The sequence below is a fragment of the Sturnira hondurensis genome, unplaced genomic scaffold (genome assembly GCF_014824575.4).
Source record: "Sturnira hondurensis isolate 20B ecotype Veracruz unplaced genomic scaffold, ASM1482457v3 Scaffold0007208, whole genome shotgun sequence".
NCBI classification, from domain to species: domain Eukaryota; kingdom Metazoa; phylum Chordata; class Mammalia; order Chiroptera; family Phyllostomidae; genus Sturnira; species Sturnira hondurensis.
In genome coordinates, this window is record NW_028079839.1 from 5888529 (window position 1) to 5911913 (window position 23385).

A 23385-nucleotide genomic window follows, 5' to 3' on the forward strand; every position below is an offset into this window, starting at 1 on the left:
CCCCCACCAGTCCCCCCTTTAGTTTATGTCCATATGTCACAAGTTCTTTAGATTCTATATTTCCCCCACTATTCTCGCCCTCCCCCCTGTCTATTTTCTACCTACTGTCTATGCTACTTATTCTCTGTACCTTCTCCCCCCTTCTCCTCCTCCCACCCCCCTGTTGCTAACCCTCCATGTGATCTCCATTTCTGTGGTTCTGCTCCTGATCTAGCTGTCTTCTTAGTTTGCTTTTGTTTTAGGTGTGGTTGTTAATAACTGTGAGTTTGCTGTCCTTCCACTGTTCGAATTTTTTATCTTCTTTTTCTTAGATAAGTCCCTTTAACATTTCATATAATAAGGGCTTGGTGATGATGAACTCCTTGAATTTGACCTTATCTGAGAAGCACCTTATCTGCCCTTCCATTCTAAATGAAAGCTTTGCTGGGTAGAGCAATCTGGAATGTAGGTTTTCAATTTCATGACTTGGAATACTTCTTTCCAGCCCCTTCTTGCCTGTAGGGCCTCTTTTGAGAAATTTGCTGACAGTCTGATGGGACATCCTTTGTAGGTGACTGTCCCCTTATCTCTTGCTGCTTCTAGGATTCTCTCCTTCATTTTAATCTTGGCTAATGTAATGATGATGTGCTTTGGTGTGTTCCTCCTTGGGTCCAACTCCTTTGGGACTCTCTGAGCTTCCTGGATTTCCTGGAAGTCTATTTCTTTTACCAGACCGAGGAATTTCTCCTCTATTATTTGTTCAACTAAGTTTTCCACTTGTGGCTGTTTCTTCCCCCCTTCTGGTACCCCTATAATTCAGATGTTGGAACATTTAAAGATGTCCTGGAGGTTCCTAAGTGTCTCCTCATTTTTTTGAATTCTTGTTTCTTCATCCTTTTCTGTTTGGTCATTTTTTTCTTCCTTCTGGTCCACTCCTTTGATTTGAATCCCAGTTTCCTTTCCATCACTACTGGTTTCCTGTGCATTTCCCTTCATTTCAATTAGTTTAGCCTTCATTTCAATTAGTTATGCCTTCATTTGTTTCTCTAATTTGTGACTAAAACCAACCAGTTCTGTGAGCATCCTGATCACCAGTGTTTTGAACTGTGCATCTGATAGGTTGGCTATTTCTTGGTCACTTAGAGTTATTGGCTCTGGGGCTTTGAGTTCTTCTTGAGCCATAATATTTTGGTCTGTTTGCTCCTGTTACATAAGAGGGGCAGAGCCCTAGGTGCTCACCAGGGCGGGGTAATTCAGTCACTGGGTTGTGATGCTGTATGTGGGGGCAGGGTCAAAGAAGGGCAATGACAGTCCCCTCTGCTGTTTCCCACCACTGGGGCCTGTGCAGTCTGTGTCACTGCTCGCTCCTTCACCTGGTTTGTCTGCACGTGAATGTGTGACCGCGGTCAGTCTGCTGCCTTGAGCCCTCACTGGGTCTGCCCGTCGCAACCCCATGCCTGAGATCTTCGAACTGCCCCGGTGCACCAGGGTTGGTCTGGCCAAGTTTTCCTGTGCAACCCCGATCTGCCAGTCGCTGGCTCCGCCCCTCTTACTGGTCTGGCTGAATGGTTTGTTGTTGTTGCACATCCATACAGTTCAATTTCCTGTGTTTTGGTTGTGTTTTTATTACTAAAACTTTGTTGTCTTTAAACTTGGTTGTGCGAGAAGGCACAGTGTTTCCACCTACACCTCCATCTTGGCCAGAAGTCTCTAAAAGAATACATTTTCTGTTTATTGCCTGTGTGTAGAAAAATGAGTGACTCTCATTTATTGACTGTGTCCAGTAAGCTTGCTAAACTTTATGAATTTTTACTAACTTCTCTGTAGATTCTTCTGGGTTTTTTCACCCCCAGGGGCATTGTCCATGGGTGATGGGGCCCTCCAACTTTGCTGCTCCTGGCCCGCCATCCTGGTGAAGACCGCAGGGCCTCGTCTGGTGAAAGCAGGCCCCGGGCTGTTTCCGATTTCAGAAAGTAGGACATTGGCCGTGGGTGAGGTTTTGATGATATTTGCTATCAGATTAAGGAAGTTGTCTGCCATTTCTGGTTTGCAAAGACTATTATTATCATAATTGGGTATTGACATTTATATAAATTCTGTGCACCTGTTAAGATGATAGCCTGATTTTTCTCCCTTAGTATTTTAATGTCGCAAATTACAGTGATTGATTCTCTAATGTTGAACTGACTTTGCACTGGAGGAAAGCCAGCTTGGATGGCACTGGTGCTGATTCTGCCGGCCCTGGGCCTGGGACTCCCTGTGCAGGAGGGTCACCATCACTTGCAGGCAGTGTCTATGTTTCTCTGGCTGGCTTATGTCAATGAGCACAATGCCCTCTAGTTCCATCTGTGCCATTACCAATGATAAGATTTCTTCCTTTTTTACACCCAGAATAAGTGCACCATGCCTTCCTTATCCCCTCATCCATCCATGGGCACTTGGGCCACTCCCATCACTTGGCAGTTGCAGAAAATGCTGCAGTGAACACAAGGTGCATGTATCCTTTTGAGTCAGTGTTTCGAGAATCTTAGGATAAATCTCCACAAATTGAACCTCTGGGCCATAAGACAGTTTTCCATTTGTAGTTTTTGGAGGTGTCTCCGTACTGCTTTTCACAGGGGCTGCACCTGCCTGCATTCCCAGCAGCAGTGCCCGAGGCTTCCCCCTTTCTCCTTACCAGCCCCCCTCCCTCCCTTTCTGGAGGCCCGCCGGCCTGTTAGCATTTTCTTCCACCATTACTTTACCGATGTGTCTGTCCGCGACCAATTCTCTCAGTTCTCCTTTGATAGAGGGCAAAGGGGTCTTTGTTCCCCTTCCTTTCTGTGGGGCAGTGTCCCGACACAGGACTGGGGCTCCGCACGTCCTCCTTTGTCACTCGAGCCCGTGTTCTGGCCTCTGGCCCGCACGTCCATGAGAAATGTGCAGCCACGCACATCAGTTCTCCTGTGTACATGACGCGTCATTGTTCTCTGGCTGTTTTTAGGATTTCCCCCCTTTCTTTCTCATTTTCAAAAGTCTAATTATGATGGTTTCAGTGTGAATCTCTTTGGGTTTCTCCTGGGTGGGGTCTCCTTGGCTTCCTGAATCTGTAAGTTTGTCTTCCACCAAATATGGGAAGTTTGATGGCATCTTTTTTTTCCGATTCTTTTTCAGCTCCACACTGTCTTCCCCGCCCCAATGACAGACCCCGAGACCTTCCACGCTGTCCCCAATGCCTCTGCTGCTCTGCCAGTGTTTACAATTCTCTCTGTGTTCACAGTAAGTAAATTCTGTTGTTCTGTCCTCAAGTTCGCCAATGTCATCTTTGCCATTTCCACTGTACTACTGAGTCTGTCCCGTGAATTAAAGCCATTTTCAGGTTTTGTGTGTTCAGTTCTCTGATATCCATTTGGTCCTTTGAAAAACAGTAACAGCTTTATTGAGTTGATTTGCATACCACCAAACATCCTTCATGGCTGTTTGATCCAGTGTTTTTTAGCGTGTTCATAATTATGCAGCAACCGCGACTGGCTAATTCCAGAATATTTCAGCACCTCTAGAGGACCCTCTGGAGGACCCTCTGTGCTCGTTAGCAGTCCCTGTCCACACCTGTCCCCTTCCAGCCCTGGCAACTGCGAGCCTGCAGCCTGTGTCTTGGATTTGCCCACAGAAATGGAATCATGGTTGTGGTCTTTTGTGTCTGGCTTCTCTCACTCAGAATGATGCTTTCAGGGTTCATACCATCATGACCTGTGTCCAAAGCCCGTTCCTTTCGGTGGGCAGATGGCATCTGTGGCATGGATGTACTGTCTGTGTTTGTCGATCGCTCGGTGAATGTCTAGGCTGGTTTTTTTTTTTTTAAGATTTCATTTATGTATCTTTAGAGGGGAAGATAAGGAGGGAAGGAGAGAAATATCAATGTATGGTTGCTCCTCGTGCATCCCTTGCTGGGAACTGGCCTGCAACGCAGGCATGTGTCCTGACTGGGAATCGAACCGCGATTCTTTTGTTCACAGGACTGTGCTCAGTCCACTGAGCCACAGCAGCCAGGGCTGTCTAGGCTGTTTTTATCTCTTTGGTCGTTATGGGTGAGGCTGCCATGAGCACTTACGAGCAGGTTTTGTGTGGACACGACTTTTCGATTCTCTTTGCTGTGAACCCAGGAGTAGGGGTGCAGGTGCAGGGCACCCCAGCCCCACCAGCCATGTGTGGGGCCTCCAGGTTCCCCGCATCCCTGCCATAGGCTCACTTGATGACTTCTGTGTATTTGCTGCAATCCTTTATTTCTTCCACTGGCTTCAGAAGCCTCTGCCGTCTACGTGGAAAGCTCAGTGAATATGCCGCTTTAAAAGGCATCTGCCAGTCCCAGCATCTCCTGCAGCCTGGCGTCGGCATCGTTGTCTCTGACCGCCAAGTCGATGGTCAGCTTTGATGAATCAGCTTTGTCTGATGGGAGATGCGATGTCAGGAGACTCCTGATTCTTCTAACATGTTCTGTTCCCACAGGTAGTCACCTGCTTTGGTCGCTTAGGGTGTAGGTTTTGGCCTTTTGTGGACTTTGGATCCAGTGACAGTTTAGTTTTTGCAGCCCTTGCAGTGCCGTCCTGGCCTGCCTCACTCTTCCAGAGCTGCAGGGCCCCTGCTCAGTCCCTGCTGGTCTGTCTGGTGTCACTCTGTCACTGTCTACGGTGAAGGGCAAAACACCACTAGTTTTGGTGTTTGTCATTTTTATTTTTTGCAGAGAGAGAGGAAGGAGGAGAGAGAGAGAACGTGAACTCGTTTTCCACGTGTTCATGTGTTTGATGTTTGATTTCTGAACGCACCCTCGCAGGTGGGCCAGCCGGGCTTGGCTGGGTTTTGGGGCTGCCTCAGGAGGCCAGGTTGGCCCACCTGCCTGCTAGAGGCTCTGAGGCAGCAGCCTCGTCAGCAGTTTGTCAGCACAAGCGGAAACCCCAGCCCGGGGCCCCTGCGCACGTTGCGCAGCACTTGGGCGGTGGAGCCCGTTGGCTGCCCTGCCCGCAGACGAGAGTGGGGCCCCTGGTGTGCTGTGCAGAGGCTCTCACAGCTCTTTTGGTCCTGGGAGGCTGTGGGCAGCTTCTGCTTCTGCGGCTTTGACTCTGGCCCACCACCTCCACCGTTGCCCCAGCTGAGTGGCAGGTGCCAGCTGAGGCCCCAGGGGCCATGAGGGTGACTCTCTGGGCCTTGGGAGTTGGGCCCCTTGTCCTCACTCTCTGGGCAGTCCCCATTGGTAAGTTTCTTCCGATGAACCTTCTGGAGGCAGTGGCTCTGTGGACGCCCAGGCCCTGAGGTGTGACCCACCGCCTGGGCTTCACTTCGTCTCTCTGTGTAGCTGGTCTTCTTTCCTTTCTGCAGGGGAGGGTGGGTTATCCTGGGGTGTCTGAAGTGCAGGAGACTCCTGTCCCAACCCGAGCACAGCCCCCACCCCAGGGCGAGAGGCTGGATACACTGAGGGGACATGGCAGCATCTGTCCCAGGGACCCTGGCCCACAGTGGGCGGGGGGCTGGTTACAGAGGGTCCTGGGCTGTGTGAGGGGTGCAGACACTTGGCAGGTGAGTGGAGGGTGGCCCTGGGGATGGGCTGGGGTGAGAAGCCTAGGGTGACCTGGCCCATCCACGTGGCCATCCCTAGACGGCTGTTTTATTTTCCTGCACCAGCTCAGGACTGGGGCTCCAGGCGGGAGGGTCAAGGGGCTGCGATGAGATGGGGGTGCCAGGGCCTGAGGGGACGATGGGCATCAGAGGCCTAGACAGGGCAGGACTTGGGGGAGCTCCTATAGCCTTGGAGGTGGCCCCGGATGAACGCAGAGGCCATCCCCAGGCAGCTCACGCCCCACCTCCCCCAACCGGCTCTGGACTGTGTGGCCCCTCTGAGGCCAGCGGTCCCTCCACAGATGGGCCAGGTACTCTGAGGCTGGCGAACAGACACAGCCCGTGTGATGGCGTCGTGCTGGTCCAACACGAGGGTCAGTGGGGACACGTGTGCAACCGGGACTGGACGCTGGCAGAGGCATCCGTGGTCTGCAGGCAGCTAGGCTGCGGCCGGGCTGTGGGCGCTCCCAAGTATGTCCCGCTGCCCGGGGAGAAGGTGCCGGCCTTGCTCCACAACGTGTCCTGCAGGGGTGGCGAGTCCTCGCTCTCGGAGTGCAGCCTCGGGGCGTGGACGCACAGCTCGTGCCCCTACGAGTGGATGGTGGTTGTGCTGTGCGCGAGTAAGTCAGTGCAGGGGTGGAGGGCGAGGGGGGCGGCAGGCCTGCGGGCTCTCTGGGTGGGCTCCTTTCAGGCGCAGGAGCCAGCCTGGCCCCTAGGGCGGTCTAGCCTCTCGCCGCTGTTCCTTCCTCCTGTGCCAAGGGTCCTTCCGTTGTCATCCAGAGCTCGCGTCCTTGCGAGGCACTGTGCAGGAGGCTGGGGAAGCCACTGTGAGTAGCTGGCAGACTGCTGCTGTGCAGAGCCGGGCTCCCCAGGGACAGACAGAGTGACAGACACACAAGCAGAATAGCCGCTGAGGCATGGAAAGCGTACGGGGAGCTGGGGTGGGGACCCCCTGGTATTTTGGACACTCGAGGAGGCTTGTGGGGCCACTGTGAGTACCCAGTCAGGATTTCTCACTCCAATGACACGGAGGTCTGTCTTGAGGGTCTTCAGCTCTCTGTGGGCCCTTAGGTGATTGAGAGCTCCTGGGGCCTTTCATGGCGCCTGCCTCTGAAGTGGACCCTCTGCTTGGGTTGTGTGTGTGTGTGGGGGGGGGCGGGCAGGTGCCCTCTTTGAAAATGATTAAAGTTGTCGAGAATCTGATAGCACACCAGACATGGGCCCTCTTAGTGAGGGTCCCTTTGTGATGCTGGGTCAGAAAGCCACCAGTCCTCAGAAGAGGCACTCTCAGGCCGGTGCAGAGGCGTGGATGGAGGAGCAGGGCCTGCCCCTGGGGCTGGGAGCCCTGGTCCCGGGTGGGGGATTGGAGGGAGCTGTAGGCCTGCGTGGAAGTTTCCGGCTGTGGAGGCAGGCTGCAGCCCCCAGGTGACTGAGGGGCCAGAAGCGGGGCGCGCTCTGAGTGTGGCCTGTGCTTTGCAGACGGAACTTTTCGGGAGATCCGCCTGGTGAAGGGCAGGAGCCCTTGCTCGGGGCTCCCTGAGATCAGGAACGTGAACGGGGTGGACCGCCTCTGCGGCCTGCACAAGGAGGAGGCCACTGTGTTCTGCCGGGAGCTGGGCTGCGGCCCTGCGCTGCAGGCTTCCCGCCAAGACGAGGGCGGCGGCAAGAAGTACATGACGTGTGAGGGCACCGAGCCGACCATCCGAAACTGCAGGCTCAACAACCGGCTCCGCAGTGGCTGCGACTTCCAGCAGTTCAGGGAGGTGGTGTGCTCAGGTGCGGCTGCCTCCCTGCCGGCTCCCTCCTCCTCGCCAGCACCGGACAGGGGACACAGGTGCCACTTGCTGCTTCAGAGGAAATGCAGCAGGTGGCCCTAACCTCTGATCCTAGGGAAACAGCCAGGGACCACTGCTCTGTTCTGCACGAAGGGCAGACAGCCCCCGGCTGTCAGTTCCAATGCTCGGCAGACCAGCTGCCTGGATGCAGAGCCTCCTGTGGGCCAGGGTAGCTCCAGGCTGAGCCATTGACCTGACAGCAGCTGCCCCTCACTGAGGACATGGCTCTTCCCCCAGGACACACTGAGGCCCGGCTGGTGGGCGGCGAGCACCCCTGTGCTGGGCGCCTGGAGGTGCGGCGTGGCCTGACCTGGGGCACCGTCTGTGACGACGACCTGGACCAGGCCACAGCCCACGTGGTGTGTCGAGAGCTGCAGTGTGGCTGGGCTGTGTCCACACCCAGGGGCGCCCACTTTGGCCGGGGTTCCGGGGCCGTGTGGACAGAGGCCTTCCGCTGTGTGGGCAACGAGTCTCAGCTATTCCACTGCCTTCGGCGGCCCGGGCACCAGTGCGGGCACAGCCAGGACGCTGGGCTCAGGTGCTCAGGTGAGGATGGGGGCGCGCCCTGGGGCTCGTCCCGGGCCTCCAGCCTGGCTCACAAAGGTGCCTCCAGCAGGTGGGGGTTGTGTTTTGTGAGGGGGCATCACTCCCGAGGATTGAGGGGAGAAGGGACCCAGAGGGGGAGGCCTGAGTCTGGCCCTGGAGGAGCATGCACACCCCCTCAGGGCAGCACCGTGCAGTGTGGGCTCCGCGGCACCTGGGCCATGTGGCAGCGCTGAGCCATGGTGGGGGCGGCCACCACATGGGGCAGAGGAGGGAATCTTCCCCTGCTGGGTCTTCAGGGCAAAGATGGCCTGACACCCCTCTCCCCCCACCTCAGAGTTCCGACTGGTCAACGGCAGCAGCCGCTGTGAGGGGCGCGTGGAGCTTCAGGTGGAGGGGGCCTGGGCACCCCTCTGTGCCACCCACTGGAACTTGGCAGATGCCACTGTCCTCTGCCACCAGCTTAACTGTGGCAGCGTGGTGGCCACACCTCAAGGAGGCCATTTTGGGCACGGGGATGCTCCCATCTGGCCCGACAGGTTCCACTGTGTTGGGACAGAGCCCTATCTGTGGAATTGCCCAGTGAGCACCCTGGGGGCCCCTGCCTGTGCCCCAGGAAATGCTGCCACTGTGGTCTGCGCAGGTGGGTCAGGAGGAAGGAAGGAAGAGGGGTAGGAGTGGGGTGGGGTGGGAGCCTCAGGGGGAGGTGGTGGTCCTCTTCCCTTGCAGTCTGCCCTGCCACATCCCGCCTCTCCCTAGATCCTCTCCATGCCCTGCGGCTGAGGGATGGCCAGAGCCGCTGTGACGGCCGCGTGGAGGTGTCTCTGGATGGCGTGTGGGGCCGTGTCCTGGACGACTCCTGGGACCTGCAGGGCGCAGGTGTCGTGTGCAGGCAGCTGGGATGCGGAGAGGCAGAACGAGCCTATGATGTGCCCGTGCCAGGCCCAGGGGCCGGCAGGGTGGGGCTGAGCCGTGTGCGCTGCCTGGGCACGGAGACCCGCCTGACCCAGTGCAACGAGTCTGCGTCCCTGCTGGCGTCCGCGGCGGCCTTGTGGGATGTGGGCGTCGTGTGCTCTGGTGAGTGAGGACCTCAGGTCTCCGGATCCGCCCAGGGGGCTGTGTCTACCCTTACTCCCTCTCTCCGCAGGGAGCCATGGGGTTCGGCTGGTTGCAGGGCCAGGCCGCTGTGCAGGGCGAGTGGAGGTGCTCCACGCTGGCGTGTGGGGCACCGTGTGTGACGACAGCTGGGACCTGCAGGACGCACACGTGGTTTGCCGGCAGCTGGGCTGTGGCCACGCCCTTCGGGCCCTGGGGGCTGCTCACTTCGGGCCGGGGGCTGGGCGCATCTGGGCAGATGAGCTTGGCTGCAGGGGCCATGAGACGGCGTTGTGGCAGTGCCCGTCGCGGGGCTGGGGCCGGCACGACTGCACACACAAGGAGGACGCGGGCGCCTTCTGCTCAGGTCAGTCGGGGACTTGCGTCCCTCTGTGGGGTGGCCGGGTGTCCCAGGTCACGCTGTCTGTGTGGGTGACACCGTAGCACTCACGTCTCCAGGGGTGGAGAGCCCAGGACAGAGCCCAGGGATGCTGTGGGACAAGCCATCCCTAAGCCACCCCTGCCCACGGGTGCTCTAGGCTCATTTTAGTTACTGGGGTCCCATCACGTGCAGTGCACACGCAGCTGTCTGTGTGGACCCTGGTCCAGGCACTGCCGAGGTCTCCCAGGCCCTTGGAGCGCAGGTCTGAAGGACCGTCTAACACGCTGACAGGTGGCCGTTTTTATCCCTGCACTGCCTTCCCTGTTGGAGCCCCGCTGGTCACGGGGCCCAGGCAGTCGGTGGACCCCCACCAGCCTGGATTGGTGCCGTGTTGGAATGTGGTGCTGTGGGCTAATTCCTTTATAAAAATTAAAAACATTTTATGACCATTGCTAAATTGATCATCTTAGGCAAATAGATTTTGTATTTCCAGCTGTTTCCAAGGATGGCTTTCCAGACACCCAGCTGGTTCACGGCTCAGACCACCTCTTGGGTGAACCCTGGCTGCTTGTGGGGGTGCTCAGGCCTCCCGTTCGGGCCCTGAGTGCCTCTGTCTCAGCCACGGACCCTCTTCCTCCAGTCACTCCCCTGGCTCCACTCCACTTGTCTTCCAGGGTTGGTCGCCCTGAGGCTGCGGGGCAGCCCCCAGCTCTGTGCCGGGTGGCTGGACGTGTTCTACAACGGCTCGTGGGGCGCTGTGTGCAGCAACGCCCTGAGGGACGCCTCCCTGTCCGTGGTGTGCCAGCAGCTGGGCTGCGGGGACCAGGGCTGGCTGGAGAACAAGCCGGTCCTCGCTGACCTGGGCATCTCCTGGGTGGACGGCGTCAAGTGCCGCAGGCTGCGGAGCTCCACGCTGTGGCAGTGCCCCTCCGCCCCGTGGGACCCGCACTCCTGCACCCGTGGAGAGGAGGCCTGGGTCACCTGTTCAGGTGGGGCCCGTGGTCCGGGGGCGGAGGGGCCAGAACTCCCGGGCCCCTTCCCTGTGTGCTCAGGGGCGACCCGCGGCAGGGGCCTGGGGTCTCTGGGGCTCCACACGCTTCCTTTTGAAGCTTTTCCGGGCATTCCCTTCAGACAGCTGCTCCTTAACCCACCAGGATCACCCGAGGAAACGACTCAGGGCTCCAGGGAGACCTCCACCTGCCTGCCCACCGGCAGCTGCCCAGGGACGCCTCTGTCCACCGTCGTCTCCGCATCCCAGTCCCGCCCTGCGGTGACCACGCCCCCTTTTCCGGAGGAGGGCGCATTGCGAGTGCGCGGGGGCGAGGACGGCTGCTCTGGCCGCGTGGAGCTCTGGTTCGCAGGCTCCTGGGGCACCGTGTGCGATGACTCCTGGGACCTGGCAGACGCCGAGGTCGTGTGCCGTCAGCTGGGCTGCGGTGGGGCCGTCAGCGCCCTGGCGGGGGCTGCCTTCGGTCCAGGCTCAGGGCCCGTGTGGCTGGATGAGGTGGGCTGCCTGGGCAGCGAGGCATCCCTGTGGGACTGCCCGGCGGAGCCCTGGGGACTCGCGGACTGCGGGCACAAGGAGGATGCGGGCGTGCGCTGCTCGGGTGAGTGGGCAGGAGATGAGGGGGTTGTTGGGGGCTGGGGAGGGGGGATCAGGAAGGTTCCTCTGGAGTGTCCACCTGCTGTGGGTGCCCCCACAGGCCCAGCCCTGAGGCTGCTTCATGCCCAGGTTCCTCTGGGTGGGGAGCATAAGCTGCCCCATGGGTGTCTGATGATGGGACAGGATCGAACTGATGGGGCCGGGACGCTGCTCTTAGGGTCTGGGCTACTCAGGGCTATGGCTGCCTGTTTTCCTCATGCCAAGACTCAGCCTCTTTGTCCTGCAGGTGACAGGGGGGCCACGGTCCGGCCGCCAGCATTGGGTAGGTGGGCTCTTCCTCAGGCCTCAGTCCATGTGTTCCTGTCTGGCTCTGACCCAGAGGAGCCCTGCAGGGGGAGTGGCTTGGAGGCCAGTGCAGGGGTGGGGGCCGAGGCCAGCGGAGCATTTGTTCTCGGAGGGACGCTGCCGTCTGCTCTCGTGCCAGCTGAGTGCAGAGCCCAAGGGTGGGACAGCAGGCCCGGGCCCTACCCACTTGCTTCTTTGGGGCTTTTCCCTGGGCAACAGGGGGTTTGGCCCCGACACACTGTGGCCTCTTGGACACTGTGTCCAAGGCAGAGTGAGGGCAGTGGGCTCCCTCCTGTCCCCTCCCTGCTGTGGCCCTCACCTTCGCCCTCAGCCATCTGACCTTTGGGCCAGCTCTGGGGGTGCAGCACAAGGCCCCTCCCCCTCCCTAGAGGTTCAGGGCCCAGGTCACAATCCCCCAGCATGCAGGGAGGCACTGAGGGAGGACCCACCTCTCACTGTTCCTCCAGGCCCTCCCCTGACCCCACTACCTGCACTCAAGGCTGGGCCACTGCCCATGACCTTCTGCGTCATCCTGGGCACCCTCCTGGGCATCGTCTCCCTGCTGCTGGGGGCACAGTGGTGCCGCAGAGCAACCTGCAGGGGTAGGTAGTGGGCAAGGCTGGTGAGGGTGACCTGGGTCCTGGGGAGAGAAGCACTTGGAGACCCTGGCCCTTAGCAGGCCCTCTCTGTCCCGGTCCCTGCCCTGCATGCCGAGTCCTACCCAGACTCCCAGCTGGTGGGGGACAGGGATCCTGGGCCCTGCTCTGCTTCTGAGAGGGTCTGGATGAGAGGATTCGTAGTTCTGGGGATGCCTTGGTGGGGGGAAAGTTTCGAGGGTCCCCATTCCTTGTCATCTGTGAGTCATACTCTGGGGCCAGCATACCTTGTCCTGGGTGCTTGGGGAAGCATGCCCCCTGTGGTGTGTCCTGGTGGGGAACAGAGGCTCCTGGCTGGCCTGGGAGACCCCACAGGGGCCCAGCAGTGTGGGCTTAGACAGAGGGAGCTTCAGGACTGGAGGTTCTGGTGTGGCTTTTGCAGGTTCTGGAATGTTGGAGAACCTGCCCTCAGAAGGCGTTTATGAGGACATCGGGGCTGTCCCCATGGGGGAGAAGGTCGAGGGGCCCGGTGTGCCCCGGGACCTGCTGCTGGAGGAGGACTATGACGATGCCTGGGAGCCTCAGCGTGGCGAGGAGGAGGAGGAGGAGGAGGAGGAGCAGGAGGAGGGGGCGACCTTGAGCATGGCGGGTGCGCCCCTGTGCTCTGTGCTGTCCTTTGCGCTGGCCCTGCTATACTGCGCCTACATCCGGGGCTCTGCTCTGGGCAGTGCCTACATTTAAAGACCCTGAGAGCCTCTCTGTGTGTGTCCAGAACCCTCACTCCCGTCCCCAGCTTGAGCATTGATCCTCACTGTCCCTTCGGAGTGGCTTGTGACAGTGGAGTCTCAGGAGTGGGCGTGGAGTTTAGGGGGACTGTAGCTGTTACTTGGGTTGAGTTCGGTCAGCTTCACGGAGGCCTGGGCAGGGGTGGGAGGGGGCACGGTGTGATGCCGCTTCACTCACCCCCAGCTCACTGGCCAGCCCTGGTCCAGCCCTCTGGCTTTGGGGTGAGCAGACAGTCCAGGGCCCAGAAATCCTGGGGGAGGTGTCTGAGGAACTGCTGAGGGCCCAACGCTTGTCTCTCTCCTTGAACACAGGTGGACAGGCTCCTTGCATCCTGGGTGCCGGAGCTTGGGCTGGGGCAGAAGACTGAGCTGGCCCTGTCGCAGGATGTGGTGACTGTGAGCTGGCCCTGGGCGTGCCAGTGAGACTCTCATGGACTTTTACTTTCCTCATTTTTAAACAGGGTGTCATTAAACTCCCTGTGAGCTTCTTCGTCCATCCATTACTTCATCTCAGAACATTCCTCAGACACCCACCATGGCCCAGGTCCTGCTTCTGGTCCCCTCTCTGCCCCAGCCTGGTCTGATGTGGGTGCTGAACGTCTCACCTGATCTCACCCGCAGCCTCTTGCCCCGGTGTGGGGTGGCCACCCTCCCTTCCCGAGCAGACAGCCCTCCCCCTGCCTCAGGTCTTGTGCCCAAATCCCCAACACTCACGCTACCTGCGCAGATGACCCCACTGAGCCCTTCCTGACCACAGCTGCTCTGGGAAAGGTTTCTCTGTATCCTCTTCGCTGGGTTGCTCTGGGGCAGCTTTGCGCGTGACCACGCCCATGCATGTTTAAGTCTCCCTTGTCGCCCCCTCTTCCTAGTCAGCATCCTGGGGGACACCAGGCCCAACTGTCCTGTGAGCCCCTTGTTGACAGGGTCTCCCAGTGATGCCGTGACTGCCACCCACCTCTCCGTGCACCATTCCTGGTCTTGCCAGCCTGCTGGGGGCTCTCTGAGCACTGCCTCCTCTGCCCCGCCGTGTGCCCACCCCTGGGGCAGTGCCTACATTTAAAGACCCTGAGAGCCTCTCTGTGTGTGTCCAGAACCCTCACTCCCGTCCCCAGCTTGAGCATTGATCCTCACTGTCCCTTCGGAGTGGCTTGTGACAGTGGAGTCTCAGGAGCAGGCGTGGAGTTTAGGGGGACTGTAGCTGTTACTCGGGTTTCTGTCATTGGCACAGAGTTCGGTCAGCTTCACGGAGGCCTGGGCAGGGGTGGGAGGGGTCGCAGCTGGCGTCGGTGAGAACAATTGTGCTGCCGTGGAGGGGCCGACAGGAGCCCCGACGAAAGAGATGCTGTGGCGTCCAGAGAGGCTGGAGGTCAGCTCCTGACAGAGCCTTGGGAGATAAGAAGGGGTGTCCTGGATGGACCATTGAGCGCACACAGCAGCCCCCCTGTGGCCTCAGGAGGTGCCCTTCTGGCTCGTGGATAATGCTGGATGTCCCTGAGGCCCACGCGGGGGGCGTGGCGAGGTGTATGGCTGCGGTTCTGGAGGGGCTGGAGCCGTGGCACACGGGGCCGGGCCAGCAGGGCCCTCGCTGGAATTCCACTGGCAAACCTTTTAGAAAGTGAGTTTCACGACGTTATTCTGATTAGAAAAAACACAAGTTACTGTTGATTTGGAAACTCGTAAGACCAAGAGAGCAAAGGAAAAACACTTCCGCCTCTCAGAAGGGGCCACCCTCCCGTCACGGTCCTGCCCATTGAGGCCTTCCCTGCGAGCAGAGGTGCAGATGCCTGAGTCCTAGCGAAATCCCGGGGCTTGTGCCCTGCTCCCAGCGCTTTTCCCACCGAGAACCTGCAGCGGGTGCGCCCTGGTCCAGGGTGTCGTTTCAAATGCCTTTTGCCAATTACTTGTCCCCTTCTGGTGGGTGTCAGGCCGCTCACAGAGACAGGTGTTTGCCGCCTTTACTGCCGCTGGTCACAGGCCATGTGCATTTTTAATGTTTTTGATCAAAGTGCTGTGTTCTTTCATGACACACTGGAGCGATCCTTGTTTGTCCTACACCTTCTGTGCGGGGCAGAGACAGTTGCATGCCCCACGGAGCCTATACCCTGGCCGCTTGTGGTCGCTTGTCCATGAGTCTCCTCCCACCCGGGTCTGTAGGAAGCCCAGGCTGCCCCGCAGGCTGCGGGTGCTGTGTGGGCTCAGGCCGAGGGGAGGGTGTGGCAGATGACAACTCTCATAGGCTGGGGAGGGGATGGGGCTCCCTGCCTCCTCCTCAGAAGGCCCAGCACTGAGCTGAAGTCCCCCTCCCACATTTGGCCGACACAGTTGCCTGGACCTGGGGAGCACCAGGGCACAGGTGACCAGGGATGCTGTTGTCCCCTGAGCCTGTGGCCCCCCTCCTGGCCGGTTGGACCCTCTCTGCAGGTGAGTGCCGCTCTGCTGAGTGCTCCACCTTCCCCCCATTTGCCACTGGCACCCTTCCCGCTGTTACTCTGGTGCTGAATCCCAGAGCGGGTGGGTCCCGCTTCAGCCAGCAGGCCCCAAAGTGTCGTGTGCTGTCCTAGATGTGACCATGAGGCAGAAAGGGGGCAGTGGGAAAATCTGAGGCCATCTGAATAAACTGTGGACTTCAGTTAATAATATATCAATGTTTGTTCATTAATAATGACGAAAACCCCACACTGATATCAGGTGTCAGTAATAAAGGAGCCTGAGTGTGACCTCAGGAACTCTCAGTGCAGATGGTCTCTCCAATTCTCATGCACATTTAGAAACATTCTGAAAGATAGTCTGTTTACATAAACCCCATCTTTCCTGCAGAGTGGGGTATGCAGGGCTCTTGTCCGAGGTCCGTCTGGGCAGAGACCTCGGCAGACTGGGGTCCATCAGCACATGTTGTCCCTGGGCCCCAGGTGCCGGCCCTTTTCTGTGCCTTCAGGTTGCTGGCTGTGCTCGTGGATGTGGCCTGCACCCACAGGGGTTTGCTCACCTTCGGGTGGGTGTCACTGCTCCCTGCACCCAGCGCCCTGCCAAGGGGGCTGCTTGGACTTAAAGGCCAGCGGCAAATGCAGGCGGCCAACCTGAGGAGGACGGTTCACACCGCATCTCACTCTCCGCCAAAGCGAGCGTTTCCTGTCTTCTCATGAAGACGTGAGAGTCTAATATTCAGACGGAGATGGTAGGGTGCACCCATGCATACAGGGGGCGCCATTCTCAGCCCTGCCTTTTGAGCAACCTTCCCAAGTTTTGTTCTTGATATTTCTGAAAAGACAGATTCGTCTCTGCCCTGACCCGTTTTGTTGTGGAGAAAGCGACACACTGAAAGTGCTGTGCTGTCTTTTGCTTCAGTGAGAAATGGTGGAGCGCAGGCTTGTCTCTGACCTATCTGAGCCGCAGATCAGTGGGGGGGGGGGGGGACTTGGCGACGTGGTTTGGTCTCAAAGTAGGTCAGGTTCTTTAAGAGAGGCTGGAATAAGCATAAAGGACACATGGACAATAATTAAGGTGGGGGGCGGAAATGGGAGGGAGGGGGGAGCACTGGGGGGGCAGGGCTGGGAATATAAAACAGAAAACTGTACTTGAATAAGAATTAAATAAAAAAGAGAGAGAGAGAGAGAGAGAGGGGCTGGGCCCGCAGGGAATGTGCACCTGAGCCAGGCCCTGTCCTGCCCCAGAGGCCTGGGTGGTCTGAGATGGGTCCAGGAGGGGTGTTCAAGGCCATAGGGGGTGTTGTACCATCCTGGGAGGGGGTTGGGGGTGTCAGCCAGAGTCATGGGGCTGCACAGAGCTGAGTCTGTGCCTTTGTCCCCTGGAACCCAGCTCCTGGCCCAGCCTGACCCTTGTGGAGGGGATGAGCTTCCCGTCGTGGCCCAGAGCAGAGGACGGGTTGGAGCGGGGCTGATTCACACTCCTCCAGCCTCTTGGGAGCCTGCCTCCCCTGAGGGAGTGGCCTGGAGTGGGCCAGGCTGAACTGGGAAGCTGTGGCCAAGAAAGCCTGCCCCCAAAGCACAGGAACCCCTGGCGCCCAGCCATGTCCAGGATGTGCCCCTAGCTGCTTGCTGCCACCTCCCCCCCCAGCCTGTAGATCCTGTTCTCCCCCCGAGGGTCCACCTTGCAGCCCCCATGGTGAAAATCCCATCCTGTGCTTCAGCTCAGTCCCAGTGGTTGGGTTTTTCTGGGCATCTGGAGTGCTGGGTCTGGCTTGCCACTGCTGCTGCAGTGAGCTTCCAGGTGTCTGCAAATGCAGAGAATGTTCAGGGTCACAGTGGGGGAAGGCCCACACTGTGCCTTCTGTGTCCCTTAGAGGTCCGACTACAGACTGCCATGGGAGGAGGCGTCTGCTGGGCCAGCAGTTGTGGGGCAGCCTCACAGGGCCCTGGGCTCCAGCATCTCCTCTTGGCCAAGCTGCTGCTGCTCAGGACAGGATCCATGGGTGCCGTGCCCAGCTGCAGGCCCCAGACCCTAGAGCGCAGATGGGCACCTCTGCAGTCAGCACTCTGTGCACAAGGACCAGCCCAGTCCCATGACCTGGGTGACGTTGTGCTCAACTTTGCAGACGTTTGTGTTGCAGCTGCTGCCTTCTCGCTAACCCTGGTTTCTCGAGGCTGCCTAGTCCCTTCTCTGCCTGCTCCTCCCACCTCCTGGTCATCAGCTTGCACTGCTTAGCTTGGTACAAGCTCCCCTGTCAGCCTGGCAGCACACTATGCCCTGAGAGAGGCAGAGTGCCCAGGGTGAGGGACGGGCCGAGGCCCACCCTGAACCCTCTCACCCTGAACCTCCTCATCTACTCTCTGAGGAATGGGGGGTCAAGCATGCCCTGCAGATACCCGTCTCCCTTTCCAGATGTCTTAGGGTGTGCCAGCCCCTCCTCCAGTCTTGGCTCCCTTTCAGACATTACCCTCTGGAGTGGGTATGGCCATGTGGGTTGGCTCACCTGAGCCCTGTGGCCCACCAACATCACAGCTGCAGAGCTGTGGCCCAGGCCCTGGTGGGTGCTCTGCTTGCATCATCCCTAGGTGACCCTCAAGACTCACCCTAAAACTGCCCAGAGCCTCTCTGGACCCTGCTCTTCCATAGCTGTCACCATGTCCCACACATGAACCTCTGTCTCTGCCCCCTGCCCCATCTCCACATTGGCCCCAAGAGTCTGTGCACCTCTCACAGCATGTGATCATCTGCTCCAAGCCCTCACATGCTGCACCGCCAAAGCAAAGGGCCTGTGAAGCAGGGGGTCACAGGTTCAATTCCCAGTCAGGGCACATGCCTGTGTTGCAGTCCAGGTCCCCAGTGGGGGACACATGAGAGGCAACCACACATTGATGTTTCTCTCCCACGCTTTCTCCTTCCTGTCCCCTCTCTCTAAAAATAAATTAAAAAATAACTACTTAAAAAAAAGGAAAAGTAGAATAACCATATTTATCCAAATACTATAAAGCCGCTACCATATTTTTTGGATCATAAGATGCACCTAGGTTTTAGAGGAGGAAAATAGGAGAAAAAATTTTTGAAGCAAAAAATGTGGTGAAATATTTAATAACATAAATAACAGAATATTTCATCAATGTAAATGTAAACAGAACTCAGCAGCAGTATTAACAACCATTATTCCTCCCAAATTGGGGGTGCTGTGTCTTATAGTCCCAAATTATGGTAATTTTAAAAATATGTGCACCCCACATTCACTGCAGCATTACTTACAACAGCCAAGAGATTGAAACAACCCAAGTGTGCATCGACAAATGAATGAAGATGTTATTCATAGCAAACATATATATATATATATATCAATAGAAAGTGCAACCTTGCCATGTGTGACAGCATGGGTGGACCTTGAGGTCACCATACTAAGAGAAATAAGTCGAACAGAAAAGGACAAATACCCTATGATTTCACCCATATGTGAAATGTAAAACACCAAACCAACCTGATCTCAGAGACACAGACAACAGATCGGTGGTTACCAGAGGGGAGAGGCGGGGAGAAGCCGTTAAGGGGGTAACTGGAGAGTGGTGGGTGGTGGCACACTCGGTGGTGCACACGAGGTCGCACCTGCAGAGGCGGAATTATAGTGCTGCACACCTGAAGCATACGAACCAGTGTCACCTCGATAAAAGGTTAAAAAAGGGTGGATGCCAAGACGTGCCGTAGATTACCCCCTGGCAAGCTCAGCTCTCACCGACACATGGAAGACTTGCGTATCGGACAGCACAGGGCTGCTGGGCGGAAGCTTCCTCTGCTGGGAGGGCTCCGTAAACCCCACTGAGTGGATGGCAGGCTGGCGGGGGGGCAGCCAGCCTAGAGCCAGTCCTGTGCACTTGTGCATCCCTATGTGGCAGAGAAACCGCATGAATAAATTGACAGGGTGGGACTTCCCTGTGCCAAGTCCATAGTGGACTTCCACTATGCCAAGATGGAGGCATAGGTGGAAACACTGTGCCTTCTCCCACAACCAAGTTTGAACACAACAAAGGTTTGGAGAACTAGGACACACCCAAAGACCATAAAACAGAATTATACGGAAGTCCGACAACTACGAACCGTTCAACGGGGACGGTAAGAGAGGCGGAACCAGCAGTGGAGCTGGGTCGGGCAGGACAGATCCCCAGACCTAGGCGCGCAGGCAGCCCGGAACCAGTCGGGGTGCGGGGCAGACTGACCAAGGTCGCACATTCGCGCACAGTGAGACGGACCACGCAGGCCCCAGGGGGCGAACCCAGTGGTGGAGGGCTGACGGTGGTGGCACACTCGCGTGCAGTGGAACGAAACGCGTGAGCCTGGTGATGGTGGCGGCTGTGGTGCCGGTGGGGCCACAGCGGCAGGCGGCAGAGGGAAGCCATTGTCCCTCTTTAACCCTGCCCCCACATACAATGTCACAACCCAGCGACTGAGTTGCCCTGCTCTAGTGAACACTTTAGGGCTCTGATCCTGCTACGGAACAGGCACGAACAGCCCAAAAGATGGCGCAAGAACTCAAAGTCCCAGAGCCAATAACTCTAAGCGACCGAGAAATTGCCAGCCTCTCAGAAGCACAATTCAAGACACTATTTATCAGGATGCTCACAGAACTGGTAGATTATAGTCACAAATTAGAGGAACATATGAAGGCTAAACTAATTGAAATGAAGGGAGATGTCCAGGAAACCAATAGCGATGGAAAAGAAACTGGGACTCAAATCAATGGAATAGACCAGAAGGAAGAACGAAACATCCAACCAGAAAGGAATGAAGAAATGAGAATTCAAAAAAATGAGGAGAGGCTTAGGAACCTCCAGGACATCTTTAAACGTTCCAACATCCGGATTATAGGGGTACCAGAAGGGGGAAAGAAACAGCCACGAGTGGAAAACTTATTTGAACAAATAATAAAGGAGAACTTCCCCAGTCTGGCAAAGGAAATAGACTTCCAGGAAATCCAGGAAGCTCAGAGAGTCCCAAAGAAGTTGGACCCAAGAAGGAACACACCAAGGCACATCATAATTACATTAGCCAAGACTAAAATGAAGGAGAGAATCCTAGAAGCAGCAAGGGATAAGGGGACAGTCACCTACAAAGGAGTACCCATCAGACTGTCAGCGGATTTCTCAAAAGAGACCTTACAGGCAAGAAGGGGCTGGAAAGAAGTATTCCAAGTCATGAAATCCAAAGACCTACAGCCAAGATTGCTTTATCCAGCAAAACTTTCATTTAGAATGGAAGGACAGATAAAGTGCTTCTCAGATAAGGTCAAGTTCAAGGAGTTCATCATCACCAAGCCCTTATTATATGAAATGCTAAAGGGACTTATATAAGAAAAAGAAGATGAAAAATATGAACAGTGAAAGGACAGCAAACACACAGTTATTAACAACCACACCTAAAACAAAAGCAAACCAAGAGGACAGCTAGATCAGGAGTGGAACCATAGAAATGAAGATCACATGGAGGGTTAGAAACAGGGGGGTGGGAGGAGGAGAAGGGGGGAGAAGGCACAGAAAATAGCATAGAGGGTAGGTAGAAAATAGATAGGGGGAGGGCGAGAATAGTGGGGGAAATATAGAATCCAAAGAACTTGAGACACGTGGTTATAAACTAAGGGGGGGAGAATGGTGGGGGAGGGAGTGTGCGGGTGGAGGGGAATGAAGACGGGGAATAAAACAACTGTAATGGTATAATCAATAAAATATATTTTTTAAAAAATCGACAGGGTGATTGGGCCAAGCCAAGCCCCTGCCGTCAAGGACAGGCTAGAGATGCCCTACACGGACACTGTGGTGCATGAGACCCAGTGCTTCATCCACCTCCTGCCCTCCAACCTGTCGCATGAAGCAACCTGGGACACAGTGTTCAGAGGATACGTCATCCCCAAGGTCAGGTGTGAGCTGGACTCCACTACCCAAGTGCCATCCCAGCAGCTCAGCTGCTGTCCCACCCAAGGACAGGATGGAAGGTCCAAGGACACCTCCCTCTGGCAGAAGTGGCTGGGCCACACCACCACACCACAGAGTGCTATTTCCCCTGAAGTCCCCACACAGACCTCATGACCACAGGGGTGAGGAAATATGGAAAAGGGACCCCTTCGGTAGCCCCCGGGGTTCATGCTATATTCTAACACCAGAAAGCAAACAACACAAGTAACGCTCAGCCCTTTACTCCCTTAAAAAGCTTAGAGTTCCCTCTAACCCTTTAGACCTTAGCTCTGGCTGCTTTCTACCTGGTTCGTAAGCAAACAGCTTCCTCAACTGAAACACTCTTTTGTGTAAGGTAAAATTCAAAACACCCTCATTCACTGGGGGCCTGCAGATCAGAGCCCATGTTTTGCTAACATGACTGACACAGCCTTTATTTTTCCAGGGTACAGGTGTAATTCCAACACTGGACTCCCTCTTGTCTGACAACCAAGAATTCCCCTATCCAGAGAAGTTTAAGCCAGAGCACTTTTTGGACGAAAACAAGAAGTTCGAGTACAGTGACTATTTGAAGGCATTTTCCACAGGTAAGAAGAGTTCAGATGTAGCACCCTACCCAGGGATTTGTCTGGGATCCCTGCCCCCCATTCCATGTGTGACCCGCCATCACCACAGACCTGCATCTTGCCCCTGACTTGTACTCGCCGTGTGATCCCCATGGGCTCCTCTCTGTTCAGAGCAGTTAGACATCTTTTCACCAGAAGTCCTGGAAGTGAGGTGTTGGGATGAATTATCTTTCCATACGTAGATATTTTACTTCATTCAGAGCTAAAACTCTTTACTTGCTAGGACTTAGTAAAAAAATCTTTCAAAACTATATGACCTCACTCTCTGTAGGGTTACTCAACAAAATGTAACGTGGTTTCCCGGACTCATCTTGGGCCATCCAGCCAGTGAGCCTCGGTCCCTTTCCCAGGGCCTCTCCTCAGAGGTCAGTGTGACAGAAGGTCACATGACCAACTTGGTACTTCAGCACCCCACTCTGCAGCGCTGGCTCTTTCCTGTAGGGCATGGGGATGGGCACGGGGGTGACCACAGGGTAGGCGGAGACTCCTCTCCAACCTACCAGGGTCTCGCAGCTGAGTCCCAGTGGCTGACGTGTGAGGCTGGTCCCTGAATATGTGTCACTGATGCTCTCACCCTGAAATGCATTCTGTGCTCCGTTTCCACGGGCAGAAAGGGGTCCCTCCTGCTGAGGGTGGCAGTTCTCCCCAGGCGCCCCCTCCTGGCTCTTGCCTTAGTGTCTCTTGCGCACATCACCACTGCAGGAAAGCAGGTGTGTGTCGGAGAAGGCCTGGCTCGCGTGTAGTTGTCTCTCCTCTTCACCGCCATCTTGCAGCACTTCAGCTTTAAGTCTCTCGTTGTGCCTGAGGACATTGACCTCAGCCCCATCGTCAATGGGTTTGTCAGTGTCCCAGCCCATTACACACTCTGTGTCCTTCCCCGCTCATAAGCATGAGGCATGGGTGCTCTGGAGACAGTAGATGGGCACGAGGGAAGCCACTCTCTGCTGGTCATTGTGTAGGCAGACTGGGGAGGGAGGCCAAGCCTCCCCACACTGTACCCACTCTGGCCTTAACAGAGTAGGTCACGTTCAAAGCCAGCAGCTGCAGCATCTCCCAGTCTCTCTCTGACCGGCCATCCTGCCTCCCTCTCATAGGGACCCTCCCAGATAACCCAGGACAGTCCCCCCCATCTCAGGATCCTCATCACACATTCCGAGGCCCCTTTGCCAAGTAAGGTACCACATTTGCAAGTTCTTGGATTAGAATAAGGATGCTATTGGGTCCACCGTTCTGCCATTTTGTCCACCACAGGGTGTGACCAAAATCTGAGTTTGACAAACTGGCAAATCAGTCAACCGCAGAAGCCCTGCCACCCCTGCTCTGAAAGAAGCCTGCCAGTCTCATCACACTATGCAGAATAAACTCTTCCTGCAGCAGAAAAAGACCAGACAATGCCATCTCACTTGCCCCGGGGATTTCAACTTGAGAGTATGCCTTAGGAAAATTCTGAAGTGCTACTCCATACTCTGGTTTCTCTTCAGATCACATAAATCTTTCGCCTTTTACTGAGGTGCTGCTCCAAATGGTGGGAACAGTTGGGAGGGAGAATGGGGGCCCTTTGAGCATAGATGTGCAGTTGACCCAGGCAGGGGCATTTGGCTGAAGAGTCCAGGACGACTCCTGGCG

General features: G+C 56.6%; 2 protein-coding genes across 2 annotated transcripts; both read left to right on the forward strand.

Moving 5' to 3' along the window:
* Positions 1-4980: 4980 nt before the first annotated feature.
* SCART1 (scavenger receptor family member expressed on T cells 1) lies at positions 4981-12805 on the forward strand. The gene is made up of 12 exons (XM_037051274.1): positions 4981-5206; positions 5871-6188; positions 7048-7344; positions 7641-7949; positions 8284-8589; positions 8706-9023; positions 9094-9408; positions 10098-10412; positions 10578-11030; positions 11313-11348; positions 11839-11973; positions 12410-12805. The coding sequence occupies exons 1-12, from the start codon at positions 5140-5142 to the stop codon at positions 12706-12708; spliced, it is 3168 nt and encodes a 1055-aa protein (XP_036907169.1). The 5' UTR covers positions 4981-5139; the 3' UTR covers positions 12709-12805.
* An 8117-nt stretch (positions 12806-20922) lies between these two features.
* Positions 20923-23141, forward strand: CYP2E1 (cytochrome P450 family 2 subfamily E member 1). Its single transcript, XM_037051275.1, has 3 exons — positions 20923-21094; positions 21579-21720; positions 22462-23141. Exons 1-3 carry the CDS (start codon positions 20978-20980, stop codon positions 22500-22502), a joined length of 300 nt encoding a protein of 99 aa, XP_036907170.1. The 5' UTR covers positions 20923-20977; the 3' UTR covers positions 22503-23141.
* Positions 23142-23385: the final 244 nt, after the last annotated feature.